This window comes from Antedon bifida, chromosome 3 (assembly GCF_963402885.1).
Source record: "Antedon bifida chromosome 3, ecAntBifi1.1, whole genome shotgun sequence".
Taxonomy (NCBI): domain Eukaryota; kingdom Metazoa; phylum Echinodermata; class Crinoidea; order Comatulida; family Antedonidae; genus Antedon; species Antedon bifida.
In genome coordinates, this window is record NC_136228.1 from 10,720,525 (window position 1) to 10,743,859 (window position 23,335).

Genomic DNA, 23,335 nt, shown 5'->3' on the forward strand with positions numbered 1-23,335 from the left:
ATCTTTTTTTATTTCTGGTATTTATTTTAAAGTTAGACCTATTGTCTTAATCTTCTTTATCACATTTTTATTTTGTTTTATCTATCAGTATTTATCCGTGGCAGTAGGTCTTTGATATTAATAACATCTCAATAACTTTGCTACTTTGCGAGACAACACAGTAGATAAATCTTAATTAAGTTGTGGCAACCTAACAGTTAACCTGTTAAACAGCTTTGAACAATAACACATAGAATGATCTAAGGCATCCTTATGTGTGCACATGTATCACTTTTGAGAATCATTAATAAAACTTCATGAATATTTCGTTGTTAGATTGCCGACATTTAATTGATGCATCGTTATTGAAAATTACACACACTTAATGACGTCTCTATATTAATAAATGCAGATCTAACGTTTGGCTACATAATTGATAAACTGTACGACACATTACTTTTGATCTGATGTCATATTATTTTAAGAAGAACATTTCATTAATTATGTTTATCAATAAATAATGCATAATGTGCCGTACATCTTCGTTTTTCAACACGTGACCTTGAAAATCATAACAAGTATGAAATATGATTGCTAACAATCATGGACAAGTCTGGATCACATCTAACTTTATCGAACTATCGTAAAACCTCTCTTTTGATCCCGTTTCGGGGACACCTGTAGAGACAGCTTCACGTGAAACAACCCTAAAGATGTACCACTGTTATTCAGAAAGAGGCCTACTTCTAAAGATTAATCGAGGGTTGTTTAAGTATCCACCTTGAAATACTTACTTCGTCGGTTTCCATTAATACTCCTCAGTATAAAGAAATTGATAGTAAAGTGTTTAATATCTTCAAAGTAAAATTAACTTCGGTAAATTAAATACTTAAAGACAACGTAAAAAGAAATAAATAATCTTTAATAATCACGAAAAAGATTCAATATTTGTATTTATTATCATTAATTTATCATTATTTTCAATGCAAGGCCTAGTTGTAAGTTGAACTTACAGTTCCTGTTATCTTTGGTCTAAATATTACGTCACAATTACGGTAACAATTACTAATCGGTTGGTAGGCCTGTTAGAAATGATTATACACAACCATATCCTAACATTGCCAGGTGTTATCGTTAAATTATACCATACGTATCGCTTGTAAGAAATAGTCCTAAGCTGGTCAGAATTTTTTCATCACTTTATAAAGTTTGATGAATCCAATGTTTATTGATTTACACTAAGTATCGACGGATTTCTTCTGCATTAAATTTAAACACAACATTTTAAATTCTGATTGTAAATGTACATCAAATTCATACTCACAATTATAAGCTACACACGTATAGAGCTTTTTTATTTCACTGATAAAAATAACTGTTACAAAATTTTTACAGTAGTATATCCATTAGTGGTTTTAAATTCCGTTCCCCTTTAAAATAGCCATGCTCATTTTGAATGATACATGGATTAGGATAACGCACTATTGAGACTTTCAACGATTATTTATACTGAAATTTGTCTTGAAAGAAGTCTTGATAAAAGTATCTTGATGTAACACCAAGATAACCATATCTTTCATGCGTACTCTATCTAAAGCAGTTTGTTTTTTTTAAATAGCAAATCTACATTCAACTTCGGAAAATGTTAACAAAATAAATTAAATACTTGTAAAATGTATTTATGTATGTATATTTACATCGAATTGAGCTCTTTTGACGGAATGATTAGGTATTCAATTAAAATGATGTCGTTGAAATCAACCAAAAGCGTTCTGGTGTATTTTAGTTTGAAATAAATTAATGATTATACTTTCAGGGGTAGTCGTTCGTAGGAATATCATTTGACGAAACTGATCTTTTCCAGCCACCACTACATGATCGACCTTTACATTTGTTGTTCTTTTGTTTCCATGATCCGTAGCCCCTTTTCCATCCAGCACTGCACGACATTCCGCCTCGACATCCCTTCCCTCCCCATGCTCGCTTGTCTTGTTCGATATTAGTTGGCGATGACCTCTTCCAACCGGATAGACATTGACTTCCTCTACATCTACCCCCAGACATATCTCGCCCGCCCGCCTGCCTCCATCCTCTAATCTGGCGTGCCTCTTCTAAGCCTTGGAGCAAAAGTTCCATAGAACTCAATCTATCAGTTAAAGGTACAAACTCTCTTCCATTCATTGCCTGCATTTCATTGTTTTCATCATCGAGTAGTTCATATGTACCTTCTGAACGTGAAACTGATATAACTAGCCCAAATAATATAAGTATTATTGCTATAACATTCATTGTATGCACTTCTACCATGCTAGGTTTAATTGAAAGTAATCTGAAATAAAAAAGAAAATGGACAATTTAGAAAAATGTATATCTTGTTAAATCAGATAAAGTACTAGTATAACAGTGGGTTGATGTTATAAGCTTATACATGTACTTCATACCCATCATCATTGGTCACTGAAGAAGTGCCGTTTTTTTCTAACTAGAGACCATCGGCGAAAGTGGAGTAAATAATTTGGCAGTTCTAACTAGCTAAAGCCAAATTTGCTCTTCTTACAGATTAGGTCTAAACAACCTTTCCTTCAGTAGGTTTGGTCTCCATATTATCCAATACTGCTTCTTACGCTACCAATTCTCTTTAGGAAAAAGAACCTTCCTGATTACGGGCTTGACAACAGTGTAGGCCTACCATTAGATTAACATTCAACTAATAAGATTCAAAATTTTAAACCGAAATACAAAAAGAGATTTGGCAATAGTTGTACCTGGCAGGGTCAAGATGAACCAACTCGTGGGTATGATATCATAATGCGTGAGTGAGAAGAAATAAAAACCAAAATGTAATCACTGCTGTAACAGATGAATGAATGTATTTACTCTATATCGACAAGCATACTACGACAATTCTACTTATATGAATCGACATTTCTACTTATCCTAAATAGAATTTTGAGATACTTTCCTACTGGTTTTGACGTATGAAGTATTTTGTATAGTACGTAAAATACTACCATTAAATTGATTATGCCTACTTGTAATTGAGAAAAAAAACATCATTACGAATATCGATTTAAAATACAAATTATACAACATGATTTTATTGCCTTCATTAAATTTGGTTTGTTTACAGAATATTCAGTTTATATGTAGTAAGTATCTATAAAAGTGAAGCTTAAATTGTGTGTTAGTTAACAGTCCACTAATTGATCATTCTGCATCAACGTTTGATGTTTCTGGCGGAAGAACACTTGTAATGACGCAGGGGTTATTAGGTAGAAAGACTCCGCAGTGATCTATATTTGACACATTTAAGCATTAAATTTCACAACGCGACTCAATCAATATATATTATTTAAAATCAGTATAAGTCAGAAGTCGTTCATAATAACGTCTGTTCGCGGCATGATGGCTTGTTACAGGCCTGATAAAGTGATGAGATTTTGAGCGGTGGACTTTAAGCGCGGTTATTCTTTGAAGACCTAGCGTCGATTCATGGTTTAACTACATGGAGATGATAAATCGTTGAATTCATCTAGGGCGCTTGCTAAATAACTGAACTGATTAAATTATCTATGAAACAACGCGTTTTACCTAAACAAATGATACCTAGCAGTATTATTAAATTGTTGTCGAGTGCTTTCGATTGATTATATTACCGATACTAGTATCAGCATACAAATTATGATAATTTAAAACAAAAATGTAAATAATCAAATAAATACAAATACTCAATGTCTAAAATCTGCTTATTTAAAGGATTTGGAAATTTTAGTTTAGTTCCACCACCATGTGACTAAACTGAAATTTCTTTATGGAGTTTAGGAGAGGAGTTTGTGTTGTCATAAAGGTTGGTTCCCACTAGTACGAAACGCAATTATTTTTACCAATCAAGACGCGATGGATCATCCGCCTGCCGTTTGTGATTGGTCAGTATCTATAAATAATTGTATACTATAGTCAGGTTATAGTCACATATTACAGTGTTCCTCTAATGATGAGTATTCGAATGTGACATTCATGCATCATAGTCTTTTCCTAGATATACACTAAATATAGACATGGACATAAAATGGATTGATGTTTCCATGAAACTCGAAACATCTGCCTCCTTGTTATTTAGTTTTATAAAGACCCACAATTGATCATGTGACGTAGAGGGCTACAGTGGCGTATACGTCATTACAACTTGTACTGACGTTAATTAATGAAATAATAGCATTTTGTTTTGCAATCTAAAATGCATGATTTTAATCTAATCCCTCATTAACGCCGTGTCGCTGGTCTCGTACTCAGAAGAATGGTTTGTTCACTACTTCCGTTTATAGTTTTAATGAAATTACGGTACTGTTCAAATGTATATTTAATGTTTATCTGATTATGTAAAAGACCGAAGGATACAATTAGAAATTCATTTAATAATTGACAGAATAATTACTATCAATTCTAATAATGTTAATTATAAAACACCGTATTATTCCAAAGAAAAAAATACCGTAACAAAAAATCCGATACTAAATAATGTATTCTACCTGTGACAATACGGTGACAATGACGATGATGAAACTGATGATGACGTGATTGAAGAAGAGGATGATGGTGAATGAATTTAGTGATGACAATTATGACGATACACATGACGTAATGACACATTAGAATAATGACAATGATTACATTTTTATGATGATGATGACGACGACGACAAAAGACGCCGAATGATGACAAGTTACAATGATTAAGATAAAGACAATGATAAAACAAAAAACAATACGATGATGACATCATTGATAATGTCACGAAAATGACAATAACGATGATTTTAAATATGATTAATTAGATGGTAATAATACTTTCTATATATACACAGTAGAAGCCCCAGTAAGGGGACACCTTCGGGGTCAAAATCATGTCCCCTTATTAGAGGTATCCTCTGAATAGGGATTTGCCGTTATATATATTATGCATCTTGTTAGTCACTAAGAAGTGCTCCCTAATAGAAATTGTCCCTTTAATAGAGGTGTAGGGATTTCCCCTTAGGGTCGATGTCATGTTCCCCTGAATTAAACATAGGATGACGATACAAAATGGTCATTTGGTGACAATCATTTTGACATTTTACTGGTTTTCATAACCATTACACATAGTATTCACTATTTCCTGACTCTATTAGTATGTGCATATATGCCTTCTATTGTATATTTATACATTTAATCTTGATTTTGTAATTGATAAAAACAGGCGGCTGTATAAAAAAACTCTATACAATACATATTAAGGACATTGAATATGATAACATATGCGAGAATAATGGCGCCGTATTGTGTCCAATATATGTACTGCATGTATCATGACATTTTTTAAGGTTATGTTTATGTTAGGCTTATGGCCTATGCTACAGACGTCACATGTGATACATATATGACACTGTATTACAGAATTTTCCTATGATACTGGACAAAGTAGGAGCACCGATAATTCTCAGACAACTAGTGCTTTAACACTGTGTGGTAAGTTCAATTGGATTGAAATAGTTATTATTTATTTGCATGTATGTCTGTCATATTATTTTTGATCAAAAAAGGAAATTAGATATTAATAAATCAATTTAAAAATATATATTTCTTATACAATTACAAACACAATTTATAATTTCTTAATTAGTTACTGATTTATATGCTATAAAGATAATGTTAATACTCATTTGCCATTATTAATTTGACTTTACAACATGTAGATTTTTAGGTTTTTAAACACAATATAATTATTGTTTCAATTAAGTTAATTAATTTGCAATAATTGATAATTATGTAAATGACATTGCAAATTTAAAAACATTAATCAATTACAATTTACATTTTGTCATCATCAATTGAGGTGAACATTTATATAATTTCTAATTGGTTGGCCATTAGAGTTTTGATTGAAATTCAGGATTCAATTAAAGGTAATCGATAAGAACTAATTTTGAAAATCGATTCTGCACGTTATGTTTGTTATTTTGTTTCAAGCTATTTCTAACATTGACTTATTGTGTAGTTTGCGTTGGAGGCATTTTAGGAGGAATATCGTGTTTCTTACTTTGCGATCCAATTTCTTCGTGTGAAATCATAATTTGTATTATTTGTAACATTAAATCATAAAACCTGCTTCCCACTTAAAACAAGTTAAGGTTGATGGATATTTCCACAAACTATTAGATAAGTTTACAGTTTACAAAATATAATGTGTATAAAAATGTCTATATAAGAAGAAATTTCAAAAGAAAATATGTATATATATATAACTAAAACATTATAGTTATGGACATATAACATAAGAAAATTATAATTATTATTTGTATAGAAAAATAGATAAAAATATATTAATGAGAATGTTATATATATTTATTATAGATATTATATGTAGTTTATATATAAATGGAAAGAATAAGTGTGGGACGCATCCACCAAAGAGGAACAAAAAAATATTTTAAAATTGAACAAATAGAGCCTTTTATATGTATACATTATTTGTACATGGGTTTCACTGTATCAGCGGAAATTGTGACGTTTTTTTATGGTTGTAAGTAATGAATGTGAATACGTCGTAATTAACTCAGCTGGATATATCATTCACAAGTGAAAATAAAATATTTATAGAAGAGAACTGTTATTTTTGTTAACATCATTGATAAAGCTTGTCTCATACACTATAGTTCTTTCATTTACTTAACGGTTATGCAAACTAAGAAAATAAGCTGAATGAAAGAAAGTAAACAAACAATGCATTAAATAATGTTTATGCTAACTTATGAGGTTGTTATAAGAAAACAAAATTTAAAAAGTCCATTGCACTTAGTATACCTATAGATGTAACAACTCTACAGCTCACTATGTCGGTCGGTTGGTCGGTCAGTTGGTCGGTAAACACTAACTTGAGCACGCGATTGCAGCCATGTATATGGCCTTGTTGAATATAATTGTTTCTAAATTAAAACGAGTTCGGGTTTAAATTGTATTAACCTCAGTTGACCATTCGGTGTTCGAGCATTTTATGCTATTGGATTTCATTTGGATACTACTACCATTAGATTACCGAGTAACTTGATTTATTAGCTATATGTATCTTGATTAACATGTTTCAGTTTAAATCGTAGTAGTGATTTATTTAGTTATCATAAAGGTATCTTCAAATGTACTGTTTGGTTATACAGTCTGTTCTAAATCAAAGACGATAATATTGATTTGATTTGATATATTCTATTTCGGCATAACAAAAACATTTTTGATACTCCATGTTTTTTTTATATGCATTGAATTTAAGTTTATATAAATACTGATACCCACAGCATTGTCATTTGAAAAACAAACAAAAAATAATGACAATTTAGAAAATGATTGTTCCAAGGTGAGGGAAGACCATTCAATTTTTACAAAATCTAAACAAAAAAACAATAATTTCTTGGACAAATAACGCAACTTTCATCATACGAGAATCTATGATCACAAAATTTACACCTTAAATTTGTGGTCAAAAATTGACAACTTCCATTTAACCTTCACAGTGCCTATAAAACCCACAATAAGTTACAACCTTATTACTTTAAACCACTAACAAATAAATATGAATTGAATTCACGACTGCTCATATGGCATGAATAAATACAATTTTAAAGAATAAAGTTTTTTGTTGTTGCGAATCATTGATAAAAAAGAAGATAATAATTCGTAATGTTATCAAAATGTAATTGTACTCGCTTTGAATTTACAAGTAAAGAGTTCAGAACATTTTCTTCAATTATAATTCAATATTAGCATAAATATTTTGTACAACGATTAGAGTTGCAAATTAAAGTGTTCGTTACACAGTAGTGTTAATTTAATTAATGCAGCAAGTAGAATAGTGTAAACATAACAATCTGACTCGCTGTAATTAACTAGTGGAGTTTTCTTAGACATTTATGAAATCTGTCCATATTTGAAGCACACTTCTCGATTAAATCGATCATTCTGTGAAACATATTTTAGCTTTCTATAATACTAATACCGTACAGTATAATAACCCTCCCATATTCATGACATACTATTCAGGGCCCTATTATTACCGCTCGTCTGTGTAAATTGGCCTTAGGTGCTTAAAGGGGCAGAATGCGTCACCTTAAAAATCTACTGTAGCCCATACATACTAAATTATGAAGAACAAAAGAACTAAATGATATGCGTTATTACGTGCTGTGCGCGCAAAATATGCACTACCATGCATGGTATACATACAGTACATACACAGTCAGATGATGATGATTACTCATATTATTTTAATGGACAATTATATATCATTTTCAATTGATTAAAAAATATAAAAGCAATACCTAATTTAAACTTATATTAAAATCGAATTTAGCTAGTGTTGTAATATTCCTGATTACCAACCCTGTTTCTATATGTCATAACATCTTTTTTAATCGCTATACCTAATTGTTTTGAACACAATTGAGATATTAATCGGTTTTAAGATCCTAAAAACATTATTATGAAATTTTATAATAGCACTTATTCATCTTAAATATCTACATCTATTGTAATCAACCTATATGTTTTATGGTTTTACAATATTAATATCGGCATAAATATCAGTTTTGTTAACGTAATTAGAATGATAAACTATTTCTTACGTTTTTACATTATCTCTTTCTTAAAGGGTAGCTCCTAGTTTAAATTACTAGTGTATACTATAAAATATAAAACGTACAACACCATTTTATTATATCCAAACTTATTTTACGACAGCGGTGAAATACCGTACGTCCCTTAAAAAAAAGTGGTGCTATTATGTATGTTTTCTGGTGTTAAATTGTAGGAAATCCACCATAATTGAATCTCATTAATGTAATTTTGAGGCATTTTTTAAAAAGGTATAGCTTTGGGTATATCGTTTCTAAAGAGTGTTTATTGTAAATAAACTTTTACTAAAACATGTATTATACCTACTATTTCCTGCAGCGTTGAAGCAAAACGAGAGTGGTAAAAGTCCCATTGCTGGTGGGTACAGGACTTTTTGTGTGTGTTTAAAAAATAGGAAATTCACTAACGTGTATCGGAAAGTTGAGGCCTTGAGGAAAAAGTATATAAATCGAAAGAACATTCAATTATTTTATAGTGGAAAATAAAATTTTTACTCAAAATAGTTAATGATTAAAATGTATTGAAAATCAGTAACATTAGGAAAAAGTAGCACCACTTTTTAAAGAGGCGTATTATTTGTCAACGCTCACTGCTTGAGTTATTATTAATGTAGTTGTAAAAGTTAATATAATAAAATATATACATATCAAACCCGAAGCTCCCTTTAATCTTGTTTTCTGTTTTTAACTTTAATTTCTTTTCGTCTTATATCCTGCAGTCTTTTTGTTTGTCATAATGTGCACTTCCGCACCTTGCGCTTTATTTAGGAAGCGTGTCCCCTCGATATTTTAATTTGATTACAATACTTTTTCAACATTCAAGTTCAAGTTCAAGTTTATTTTCGTCAACACAACATGACAAAGATAATACAACATACAAGATATTTAGTAACGTTTAGAAACGTTGTTTGAGAAAGTACTATAAGGCTTTAGGTTTGGTCCATCATATAAGATAATATTTTTATTAAATTAAATTTGATGAGGGAAGTGACATATTTGCAAATAAGTCTTACTATTTATAAAGGATGAATTAAATGTTATTTATGTTTTAACTGAGATAAGATATTTCTTTATTGATGACCACAGGGTTTCCTTAACACTTGATAACTACGTGGACGCAACGCAACGACGTAGGCACAACGCAAGTTGACTAATCACAAATGACTGCAGTTTGAATCAGGGAAAAGTGAAATTTAAAATCTTTACTTTCACATCATTTCACACTTCCCTGGTTTGGATGATACATCGCGATCAGTCAAATTACTTGCGGCGCGCTTACGTATTTGCGTTTGCCTCCAAGTGGGAACCAAGCTTAAGTATTACGTTCTTTTTATTATCTAGAGCATCAAACAATATTTATCTTGACCTTATTATAACTATGATTATGGATGGATATCTACCAGACTTAAAAACATATAAAAAATAAATTATTTATTCATCTGTCCTCTATATTAAAATAACGACAATCGACAATGAATTTTTCTCTACTAATTCATATTCAATTTATATTTGGATAAACCTCAGTCTCTGATTACCATTAAGCGAACGTAATAAGAATTTATCCATTAAAATCACATTTCACATGTTTGCTGGTATAAAAATGTGGAAATGACTCCCAAAATGACTTCCTAATGATTTCCCAGGGGTAGTACTTCCATCAAACCTATATTTATAATTATATAACTTTGATAACTGTTTCTAAAAAAACTTAAGCATTAGCTATTTTGTAATTATTATTTTTGCTTAGGTCTACTGTTTAAAATAATCATTCAGTGAAAAGTGTTACCGGTATGTGATTGCGTCATAGGAAGGAACGGATGCGTTCGGCACAAACGCGTCTGTAACTTGTCTAATACTTTGGTATATAAAGTAAGTAAGCTATCATACATAGGCCTTAGATACACGAAACACACTGAACGGTAAATTGTCTATTGCGAGTCAATTGGCTATTACCGATAGATTAGTTACTATCACATTATGTTTTGTCTTAATGCAGTTTTAAACTTCTTGAATTGACGACGATATTGAAACACTTGTATCGCCTGCCTCTTTATTACTTATCATCACCTTAAAGCGACTGTGCTATGAATTAATGACCTGATTTTATCACACCACGCAATTCTCAGACGTCGAACCTACATGATCTACCGATGATATAATTTTATGCTATGTACGTGATACTGTTTACACGTGCTTTAATACGAGATGTAAAGGAGTGAACATTGGCAAGCTACTTTAAAGTTATCTTGTCGCCAGCAGCATACAGCGCCCTGTTGACATTGATCGATAGAAGCCTATAGGAGTACTTACATAGTGTATTGAATAGCTTGCTAATTTAAATGTGATGACTTTTTGATCGTCATTTATGTTAGTACAAACACTTTCCAATCTATGTTTCAGCTAATAAAACAAAACTTACTTAATAACCACAAGCATAAGTACAATGTGAAAGTTCAATGGCCAAAATGGAATAGTTTTTATAGGTAAACGTAACAGGTGCAATAAACCTTAATCGGAATATTTTGGGAAATAAATCCTTTCACAAAATTTAATGTTAAAAACCACCTGATGTGCGCATATCCAGAGGATGTGACCCGTCAACGCTAAACCGTGGTTTTTCTATTTCATACGAACAACACTTGAAGTTAAACACCTGTAAATGGTATTCTCATTCCGCATATTTTGTTTAAAAAATGTTTGAATCATAACCTGGAGAATACTTTAATAAATCACAAACATGAAATATGTTTCTACATATTTGACATATTTTTCTTATAAATTAAATGATGTTAAATCAAATCAATATGTCTACTATTATTCAAGATTAAACAATTACAACATTTAATCGGATTGAATAACATTAAATATTAATGTAACAGTAATATATAATATCATTGGATCTAATCATTAGGAACATTAGGCTTTATTAGCAAATTGATGTATTTAAAACACATGAGAAACTTTGTTATTAACCGACTGTAGATTGACGAAGGGAGAAAGATCATCGCTGACTGTTATAGATAGATTGTTTATTATAAAAGCTAAAGGCAAATTGTCATAATATTATTATATATAACAGTTTTATTAAATCATTTTAAGAATGTTCTTAATGTAAGCCTATTTGTATGTTTTGTAGTGGAACGCTCATCACAAAGTGTATTAAGGAAGCGGTGATGTTCCGTTTGAGTTGTGTTTAATGTAATGATGTTTCTTAATGATTATGTGCGTTTTGACGTGTCCCAGTGGGATTAGATATCCTCTGTGAAATGATCATTTCAAATCTTATTTCATCGATTTTCTTCCGACAACAGATATATAAATTCACAAATCAAATAATAACAACATGCTTTGAGGTTCCTATTTATGTTATGATTGATTCCTACGTCACTCTTATTTTCGCATTATTCTTATTTAATTTATTCATCAAAAAGAATACTTATCACCTATATAATTAAAACGTACAACGGGCGTAACCACAATAGAGTGTCCCTTTAATAACGGGTATCAAATGAGAGTTCTCCTTTAATGTTCTTTATGATGCGCAAACGCTATGTCTGCAAAAGTTTTCCGAACCAAGATTCGAATCAAAACTATTCAACTTGATATTATGTGTTGGTTTTATGGAGTTAAGTTACATAGGCCTACTAATCACTATATTAAATAAAAATAATATATTGATTTGTTTATATTTTGTCGTATTTGTATAATAATTCCTTCACATTAATTGGGAAGTTCCTCCCTAATTACAAGATGAAAATGGAGATACTTAGTAGAGTTAAGTCCCTTGAGGAGATTAATAGAGTCGATTTGAATTTTTTATACATGATCATTGAACAACAAATCATGTTATTTTCAGTTATTGAAAACATGCATTAGTATAATACAATAAAGTAACGTTTACCACAAACTCATGCTTTGAAAGCTAAATGGTAATATTATAAAAACATGGCCAATTAACAAGAGATTATAAATCTAAAATAATCGTATCGACATGCGCAGTAACATTTTACAAGTTGTTGCATCTCAGTGTGAATTCACTAATAATTGAGAGAATAATGATTCTGATGACGTCATTAAAGTGAGTTTGTATTGATTGTACACACATCTCTCTTATTATTATATACCTAATACATACAAGCCTGATCACCATTTACATAAACATTACACTTTTGTAAATTCACGTTACTAAAACATACAGCATAATTTTTTTTAAATTGAAAAAAACGTGTATGTCAATTGACTGACATACAATTTTGAATTAAAAAGAAACTCTTGGACATGAATTTGGTGTTGCTTTTATTTCTAGTTAGACACATACATATTGGCCGTCACAGATATCATCACTGCACTTTCTAGGTAGAAACAAATTCAGAGGGTTAGTAAAGTTGTTATTAAATTCATATGTAGGCCATCATTAATTCGAAAATATGTAGGCCTATACTACATTTTTAAATTATTATCAAATCAAACTACTGTATTGAATTCAGAATTACAATATATTTTTAAGTTCTTTAAAATACTGAATTTCAATTTGTATCTTTATAGTCAATTAAATATCTTTTTAAGTTGAATTTATTAGTTTTTACCTAATAGATCGATTATAATTTTCCCCTACAATGTTTCTTTTTCTCAGTTTCAATTTATTATGTGATTAATATATTATCAATACGTCTTTTATTAAATTATTATTTTATAATAATGTAATTTAAAACAGTATGGAGCGAGACCTCACATATTTTGCTCAAGCAGAGAACATGCGAACTTTCATATAGAGATTCCAACTAACACTCGTGTGGTGGAATTCGGATTTTCAGGAATTAGGTTTTCAGGAATCAGGGTTAGACAACTGAAGACGTTCCATCATTCTTTATTCAATACAATATTTCCTACAATCTTAACGTAAAGAGTAAAGTACTAATTTTAATACAAAAACAGACTGTACAAATATATATAAAGAAGAGAAAAGAAAAGACATTTCCAGGAAATTATTGGACGAGAATAGTTAAAGTATTTTGTTTCCAACAATATAGTGGCCATTACTTTGGGACTCTTGATATAGGCCTGTACCATTTTAAAAAGCAATAATTTGTCAAAAATAATTTGTTTTTACAAGCTTATGGCATTCATAACATAATACAAACGTGTATCTGAATTAATTTCGAGCGGATGAGATAGTGAGATTACATTGGCAACCGGCCTAAAACTAAATCATGTTAGTTAACCCCACATTTTAAGGTCTTGGTAAACCCACTGGATGTCAGTGCATGTTTCTAGATACTAAATGCTACACTTTATCATTTAATTACCTTACAGAAACTTTAAGTAGATTAAAGTTGCCTTAACGCTGAACCCAATGTGACGTCCAATACCTGTATCATGTGGATTATTATGCAAATAATTAAATATGATTTGTTTTGAATAGTTGACTTAATACCAACTATTTGTATTTTTTGTTTTGCTCGTTTGTACATTGACAGGCTAATTTAGTTTAATTTTATATAATCTAATAAAATCTTCACCCAGAAGCAATAAACTGAGAATTTCAGCTTGTTCACTTCACATTGACCTTTGAACGTTTAGCTTCTGGAATGTTGGTAACATACGTAATTTCTGAATTCCTAAAAATGCAAACGTATAGTTTTTATTAAAAGTTTGCACGACCAATTTTGGAAAAATAAACATTTATGTGAACTAGCTACTTACTTACTTCAGCTTAAACAGTAACTGACGGTTCAACCGCAGGAATAAAGTAGGCCTTTACTCGTTTGACAAATTAAAATAAAATTGTATTGCTACTGTACAAATGTTTCTACTTTCTACAACTTAGTCAAAATCCGGCGAAAGTGTAGTCAACTTTACTACCATAGCCAAACTAGGAAATATGGATAATGAATGTTTCCACCATGGCTGGTTTGATTTAAGGTCATTCATAAATGTGTTTTTACACTGAATGTGGGAACATCTTTAGTTTAATCATAATTGCTGATCATCGCAAATTTAGATTAATTTATTTGGCCTTGATTATAACTTTGTATTGGGTTGGTCTAATATATATAAATATTTACAATTTGACGTGTAATTTCTTACAACTTACAACAAAACAAATTGGCACAATTTATCAATCAATTTATATTAAATTATAACTCAATTATTTGGCGGTTTGGTTGCGAGGAAAAGAGCTTCGCCTGCCAATTGTTTATAAGAATAGGCTAGTTCGGGTAAAGCAATTCTTCTAAATCGCCAGGTTATCAATGGATTCCATTGAATTTGTACTCCATCAACTTAACTAGTCTTGTTTAATTTAAAGAAGTATTTCCCCCAGAAACATGAAAAATGAAGATTAATAAAATCAGACTTTATATAGGAAATTTTGCAGTTTTAATAGAATTATTCACTTATTAAAAAAAAAAATTATGGATTTCACTAAAAAACGACAAAAGAAACGTTTAATTTTAACCAAAAGACATTGTCTGACAGACAATTTAAGTATTTTTTGCTTTTTTTTTTTTTATTTCGATCCAGTTTTTGTGAATAAAGTGAATAAATATTATGTGACATTAAAATGGCATATTCCAAAAAATTGAAAAACATTCTTTTAGGGAGACAATACATCTTTAACAGTATATATTATACTTTTAAAATTGTTACAGGTTCTTTCCATTTTCCGAAATCCAAACGTTAAACAATCACCAATGGCAACGGAAAACGGTCAGACGAATGCCGGTGATAATCTTACTTACATACTCATTAAATTAGTTTTATAGTCAAATACAGTAATAGTTATAAGCTTTAATTGACTGTTTTAGTTGGGTTTCATCCAAGTTTAAGCGATAAGAATAATTATTCTTGTTCACATATCCTTTCCAACAGAAATATTAATAATGTTAACACAAATTGAATAAAACTGAATATAAATGCAATAATGATATACCGGTAATTAATGGACATTCATTAATAACAATAGTTATAGCATTGGTACATATAGATAGAATAATAATAATAACAACTTCAACGATTAAATAACACATTTTAAAACATGAACTGACTGAATATGACTGACTCCGTACAAATATAAACATATATAAGTATTGGATTTATGCTAAATGTAATTGCATTACTATTGAAGTAATTAGCATTTGTAATTATCAAGAGAACAGTGGTCTATTTTCCAAAAGGTTAAATAACTTTTTCCCATATGCAAACGCTCATATTTATATATCAAAGTCTTTCATGATTGTTATGTTTGTTTGTTTAAAATTCAGATAAAAATAACGACAATGTTGTTCAACTATCTAAAATGACAATAATCATAGTATTGTGTACTTAGTTCCCACTAGAGACGCAACGCAACGAACGACGTAGACGCAACGCAGCGAGTTGACTAAATATATAAATAATATATATAATGAAAGAATAATCCATCGCTTGTGATTGGTCCAAATCACGTTATATTACGTTCTTGTGTTAAGTCTCTAGTGGGAACCAAGAGTAAGTAAGTTAAGTGAGAATGCATGTAAGGAGATATGATTATCAGGTAATGGAGGATGACGAAAACAATGATCCTTGGTTTTGATAGGAAAGATGGTGATAAATACAGCAAGAATGGTAATGAATTGATTTACCTGCAAAAGAGACTAATGAGGAAGAAGAAAATGGTGGTATTAAAGAATATCTTGAAAATGGAAACAATTATGGCGAGGATAGTGAAAGTTTTAGAAAAGAAGTGTAAACATGTTGATAGTGACAATGATAATGACAGTGATCATGATAATGATGACCAAGATACAGATAGAGAATTTTGAAGTACAATAGATATATTTAAGAACTTAAATAAATAAATGAGGAAATAACGAGATGATGGAGGTGAAAGAGAGATGAGGAAGCAAAGAAGAATGAAGAAAATGACAATTAGAATGAATGAGGAGAATATCAAATAATATGATGAGGAAGCAAAGAAGAATGAAGGAAATGACAATATCATAAATGAAGAGAATGACAAAAGATGATGAAGAAGCAAAAAAGAAGAATGAAAATGACAACAGATGATGCTGAAGAGAGAACGAAGAATTAGGAAAAGACAATAATGATAAAGATGAGATGAATTAGAAGGACAACATAATGAAGACAAGATCAATGAGGAGAACAGAAAGGGAGAACAGAAGAAAAAAAGGAAAACAGTAAAGAATACTGAACAGAATAGCGATGACAAAGGTGGTTTTCCTAATTTCCAATTGTATTTAAACTGAAAGACATGTCGTCTGCTTGTTATTGAATTATTGTATCATCTTCCAGCAGCTTGTTGAGTAGTAAATTATAATTGCTATTAATAAACCAGATTTTAAATATCAGGTTCTTATCCTTTAATTTATTTCAAGGCTGAAAAAACGAATTCATATCTATAAAAAATTGGAAATAATTGTGACATTTAGACGAATTGAACCCATGGGACTATAACTGAAAGGCATGCACTAAACCGCCGTGTCAGTAATACTACGTGCTATGCATTCAAACAAGTTGCTTTGGTTAGTTTACGGATGTAATACATATTTTTAAATGACAGTTTTAATGTTGTTGTTTTTCATTCAGCAACACTTTCATTATTCTAAAATTGTATCGTTCTAACATGATAAAAATAGTTTACATCCAGCACTAATGAAATTGCAAGTAAGTTAATGTTTGGAAAAAAAATGTTTACAAAATATTTTTCCTTAGGAATGATTAATTATAATCATAGAGTAACAATAACTTAATAATTACATGCTATAATATGCTTTGTTAAGGAAATTTATGACTATGCGTTGATGGGTTAATAGTATTATAACAAATTGTGTATAACTGTGTTCTTAGTATATTGTAACTTAGTACAACAACTTAGTATAGTTATGTTTGGAAGCAAGATGAACAAATTAAATGAATTATACTATTATACTGCATCAATATTCAAGAAAAAAAACAAAACATAAAACACAGCTTGTTGCTGTAACTACTACTCTCTCTCTCTCTCTTTTACATTATTTCTAAATTATAGGCCTAATCATACTAATGGCTTCGTAAACGACTGGCTGACCGACCAACCATCTGACCGGGCAATTACCCACCGATTGTTCAATTTAGTTATATATACCTGATATTCACGTTCTGATAGTACAATCATAACCGCGTCTAAATAGCAATTACAATGAGATAGAGTTTACTGCAGAATAACCACAGAAAATATTGATAACTTATAAGTTGATGTAGATATTAGTTCCATCAAGGTATCGACTTCAAACATAATCCCAATTAATGTGTTTTTGATTTCAAATAGAGAACAAAGGATAAAACTAGATTATTATCAGTCTACCGTGACAGTGGGTATTACATTAAACTTCACACAATGATTTACAGTTTAATTGTAATGAAAGTACCTTAAACAAAATGCCATATGCCTAACAGTGATGTATTAGCTCAAGAAAGTTTCAAAACAATTGTTATGTCTGAGTATTCTGTAACAATCATTAATATTAAAACCTTTATTATACACACAGTGGACAATCATCTGTATTTTAGTGTGGATTATTTTTAAAGTTTATACTTTCATAACCTACATTAAGATGTTGTTTTTAGTCGCGTGCAACGCGACTCTACAGCTCAGTCGGCTAGTCGGTCGGTTGGTCGGTAAACACTAACTTGAGCACGCGACTGCATTTTCTGGATATCGATCATCAATTGATTATAAATGTTGATAACAGACAAACTATAACAATATAAATCACTACATTCTAGTCATTTTCATACGATGTCAGTAATAAGTGTAATAAAATACAACTCCCTTTATCATGTTTTAGTGAGTCATAACTAATGCTAACATTGTGATGAAAGTTATAAATTACATTTCTGTTTATTTTTCGCAATTATAGCGAAGCATCGGTTAGACATATTTTTACACAATGCGAATTGACACGATAAACACACAATACAGTAAAAATATTTTGATAAATCAATCATTACTACAACAATTAAAAGAAAACAATATTTTATGTTAGAGAAAGGACATTATTGAAATAAAAATAAATTCCTGGAATAAAAAGGGTAGCTACGTGTGTCTATGTTTGTTATTTGATAGAAATCTTTGCAACGACATTGATAATAACCCCACTTATATAGATGACTGTGAAGCAAAACAAGCGTCATGTAATGAGCCCCTTCTTTTACAAAAAAAAGGCTTAAGAGGCCTATTATTATAAGAGTATCAAGTTTCTGCGCTGGGACAGAGAGACGTATATAGCATTACCATCAATGCGTGTCTTCGTATTCGCATTCCTTGATTAGTTACTAAATCGTAGATTCTGGCATACATTTTCATATGTCAACACATAATACATACCAAACCACATCAATCTAAAATACCACACGGTACCATATGCGTACCATAAATTACCCATAAATCTTAAATTATTAATAGAAGTGATATTGGATATTTTATTTCGTGCGTACATTCAATATTACCACTACAGTGTACTTCCGTTATTGTGGCGATTTACATAATGTCTGGAAGGTAGCCTATAGACCTTAAAGCTAAGGTACATGAATTTTAAATATAATATCTGGTTAATTGTACATAAATCAAATATTTGTAATAGAAATCAAGACGAAAAAAACATGAATTTCCATTAAAATGGTAAAATACAAAATTTGGCAAAATTCTGCTATAAAAATCAGGAAGACTTTTTTTCAGTAGTTAGGTAATTTAACCTAATGTAATAACATGTCTGGTGACTCCCTAGAAGGTGAAAAAAGATGGTGGATATACGGTGGATAATTTTTGCTATAGCATGAAAATAAAACTACGAAGTTGAATAAAAATACTAGAAACGTAAAATTCAAGTTATATTACCTATTTTTACTTTAATTCCATGATACAGCATTTCATGTGTATCACATGTGGTGCGTGTATGGATGGTTAGGTATTATGATACAGGTTAAACACATGGTAAGCTGTATCACGGAATTTGCCTATGATACAGACCCAATGTAGATGCTTAACTAAAAGAGCACATTATCTAATGAACATTCATGATTATCATGATATATATAATGTTTGTGCGAATTTAATACATAATATCCATTTGCCATGATAAAATACGAACAATAACAATGTAGAATCTAATCTATCAGGGATTAATACGCATTAGTGTGGCTTTAATAATGTTACAGCTGCTAAACCGATAGCAGGGTGAACACAGTATTCTACACTGGATCGTTTAATTAAACTTCAAGTACCTCATCTGACGTAATCTACAACCTATACCACTAAAAACTCATAAACACAGCTTAGCTTCATCAATGCATTAATTGGACTCCTGGACAAGCTGGCTATATGGAAATCACACATGCATGTATAAATACATATATGTATAAAAACGATATGTTATTGCTAATAAGTGGATATATTAGTGTTATTTTTGTATCGTTGTTATGGATAATCGATATGTGTACATGAATACTGATTAATAGCGTAATTTTGTATATGCATTGATACAATGTGTTATGTTACTGTAATCTTTTTTTATTGTTGTTTGTTCAACAACAATACATATGACGAAACTATGAAATATGGTAATTAATTTAAAATTAATCAATCATACACTATAACCCATATAAAGTGGACACCTTCAGCACAATAAAGAGTCCCCTTAATATGAGTATCCCAAAGAAGGGGTAATACACTTTATTCATAATTGTGTTTTTTCCACTTACATAATATACTTTTTGATTGATGGATTATGGTACCGTTTACAAATTTGATTCCCAATAATGTTTTACTTAATCTATAAAACAATAAAAAGTGTATAAGTACAGGTATAAGTATAACAAGTTTAGATTTCATAAAAGTATATGTTAATCTATTATATGTCAGTTTATCTTCATAAATCCATATGTTTATGCTACATAATGTGTTACTATACCACCAGGCCTCTGAAAAAACACGGTCACATGCTTTTTACCCTTTCATTCACCCAACGTGAATGCATGCATGGATCCACAATCAATCTTTACTTCTCATCGAACCATATCTGCCATCATTCAATCATCACTTGGTGCAACCAATCAATGATCACAATGTAATTAATGAATCTATTCACCACTCCATTCCCCAATTTATACCACTTATAAACCCATCCAACTAAAACCATCGATACATCACTGCTATAGATACATGAATCTATCCATTCAACAATCCATTTTCCTCAATTCATCATCCATCTATCCATTTTTCATAGGCCTATATTCACGCATAACCCACGCATCTCTTCTCAGACCAGTAAATAAAACTAGTGATAAATAGTTATACGGATGTTATGAAGGAAAAACAAGACAGTGATTGAGATATGGGATTAATGATATCACATATCACAAATAATAAAATAATATAAGCCATTGTATATTACGAGTATAAAGTAAAAGAAAACATAATATAGCCTACCAACATAAAATAGGTAATAAATCGTAATGATTCGATCTCGTGAAAGATATAATGTGAAAAAGGGAGAAACATCATCCGTTCGTCGTCATCAATATCATACCCATCCTCATCCTCATCATCTTTGTCATCATCATCATCATCTTGTACTGCAGAATGTGTTCTCTTTTCTCCACATACAACAATAATTCGACAATTACTACAGGATGGAAACATGCTTATCACTTGAGAATAGAGGGTAGTAGAAAAAAGGTGGAGTGGAGTAGAAAGATTGTGGTCACAATCCAAGGATTGAACCATGTACCTTTAGATTGGGTTAACCACCTCCATCTACACTACAAAAATCAAAATAATGTATGAAACAATCAATTCGTCACCAGACTAAAAACTCTATCACAGTTATTTCACAATATCAACAGTTACCTTATTCAGAAAACATATAAGGAATCAGTCCAGTTTGGTGTGAGATAGATAGTAATGCATTTAAGTGTGAATATATTTTAGTTTTAGACGATTGTATGTGTACATTCAGCTTAAATTTCAAGCAATGCTTTTTACTATTTGACAATAAAATATATATTGGATATTGATATTAATACTTATTGCATGAAAGATTTAGTTACAAGACGTCCATTGGAATGCGACCCATTAACCTGGTAGTAAACTTGTCTGGAGGAAAAATATTATAATATAATAGTCCAACCCAATAGGCAAAACGTCTAACCAAATGACATGAGGTAGGCCTACGGTATTTCTTAATTATTTTACTTTGTTGTATCACATTCAATGTACAATCTAAACGTTTCGATTGCGTTCAAATCCCTTGTTCTAGAAATGTTAATTCATAATATCGGACAGAATGTTTAGCAGAAATCTGCGACAAAATATCCATTTAATTATAAACAATAAAAAATTTAAGACAGTTTTAAAAAATGTATCAAAGATATTTATGTTTAGAGGAATTTCATTATTACAACCAGAACAGATAGTTTCATATGAATGTTTCCACACTGGATAAGCATAGAAAAAAATAACGATACACTTAAACAGCACAAAAAGTCTAAGCCTATAAAGCATATAATAATACTAAAAGAATTGCCTAAGCTGTATAAGACAAGTACAGAAAACTTACCTTGTAGTATATATCGTTAGTATAGTATAAGTTCGATTCGCTGTGTAAAGATGTACCGAGATTGGTGATATATTAAAGGTTGTCCATCGCATTACTTGATATACGCAAACGTTCATAGAGAAATGGTCGAAACCATTATTGACGTACCGACACATCCCGTGTCATAATTCGATGATTTGAAATTTAAAATACATCATTAAACATAGTGGTATTATTAATTATTATATTATGAATGTTATTACTGCGTGTATGGAATAATTTAATAGTTTTACTGCAATAAGATTCAGTAATTGGTTCGTTCTTATTTTTTATGTAAAATGTAGTTTATTCAAAATTAATAATAATGGCTTATTCCACCGGTAAGTTTAGACGTATGATTTATTGAAAATAGAACCGGAGAAATCGACCATCAACACTCAGAAGTGGTCTTGCCTAATGCTAATCACTCATCAGAATAATTTAAATGATTGGGATAATTTCACTTTAATGGTTAATAACATGCCCGATGAAATTAATCGAAAGGGTTCGTACTAGACGAGTGACCGATTGGCCGATCTATATCCTCTTGCAAAGGATTAGTTTCACATTTACAGTGGCTTTGTATTCCTATAATAGTATGTTCGCCCCTACAAGTTGGAGGTCAATCTATTTCAGATTACCATTAAAAACAGTGATTATTTTCCTTATTTCCTTTTTAGTACACACAGAAGGAATATGATGTAACGCAATACGAATATTGTGTTCAACAACGTTGCATTTTGTTTAAACATTTTAAAGATTGATATTAATACGAATATTTAAAAAACAGTGATAATATCAAAATTCTGTAAAAAGACATTTAATATTTATGGTTTATTAAATAATTAAGCTTCATTTACTGTATAATAGTTTTATTAATTATCATTACTGAAACTTACTTTACAGTCTCGTCGCAGAGATCCGCTTGCTCCTCCTACTAGAGTCCTCTGGAAATTCACTTTACAAGATCTCTCCATTATTTTCTGGTTTGTGCAGTTGCCTTTATTTTTGGTAGAGCAGTTGCTGTTTTGAGTTACTATGGTACTGTATATAAATTAAAAATACAAACAAAAATAACTAACTATTT

At 30.5% G+C, this 23,335-nt stretch overlaps 1 protein-coding gene across 1 annotated transcript; it reads right to left on the reverse strand.

Moving 5' to 3' along the window:
- Positions 1-667: 667 nt before the first annotated feature.
- On the reverse strand, positions 668-22,453 carry LOC144837032 (uncharacterized). Its single transcript, XM_078692013.1, has 2 exons — positions 22,231-22,453; positions 668-2,308 (listed from the first exon to the last, which is right to left on the reverse strand). Exons 1-2 carry the CDS (start codon positions 22,383-22,385, stop codon positions 1,792-1,794), a joined length of 672 nt encoding a protein of 223 aa, XP_078548139.1. The 5' UTR covers positions 22,386-22,453; the 3' UTR covers positions 668-1,791.
- Positions 22,454-23,335: the final 882 nt, after the last annotated feature.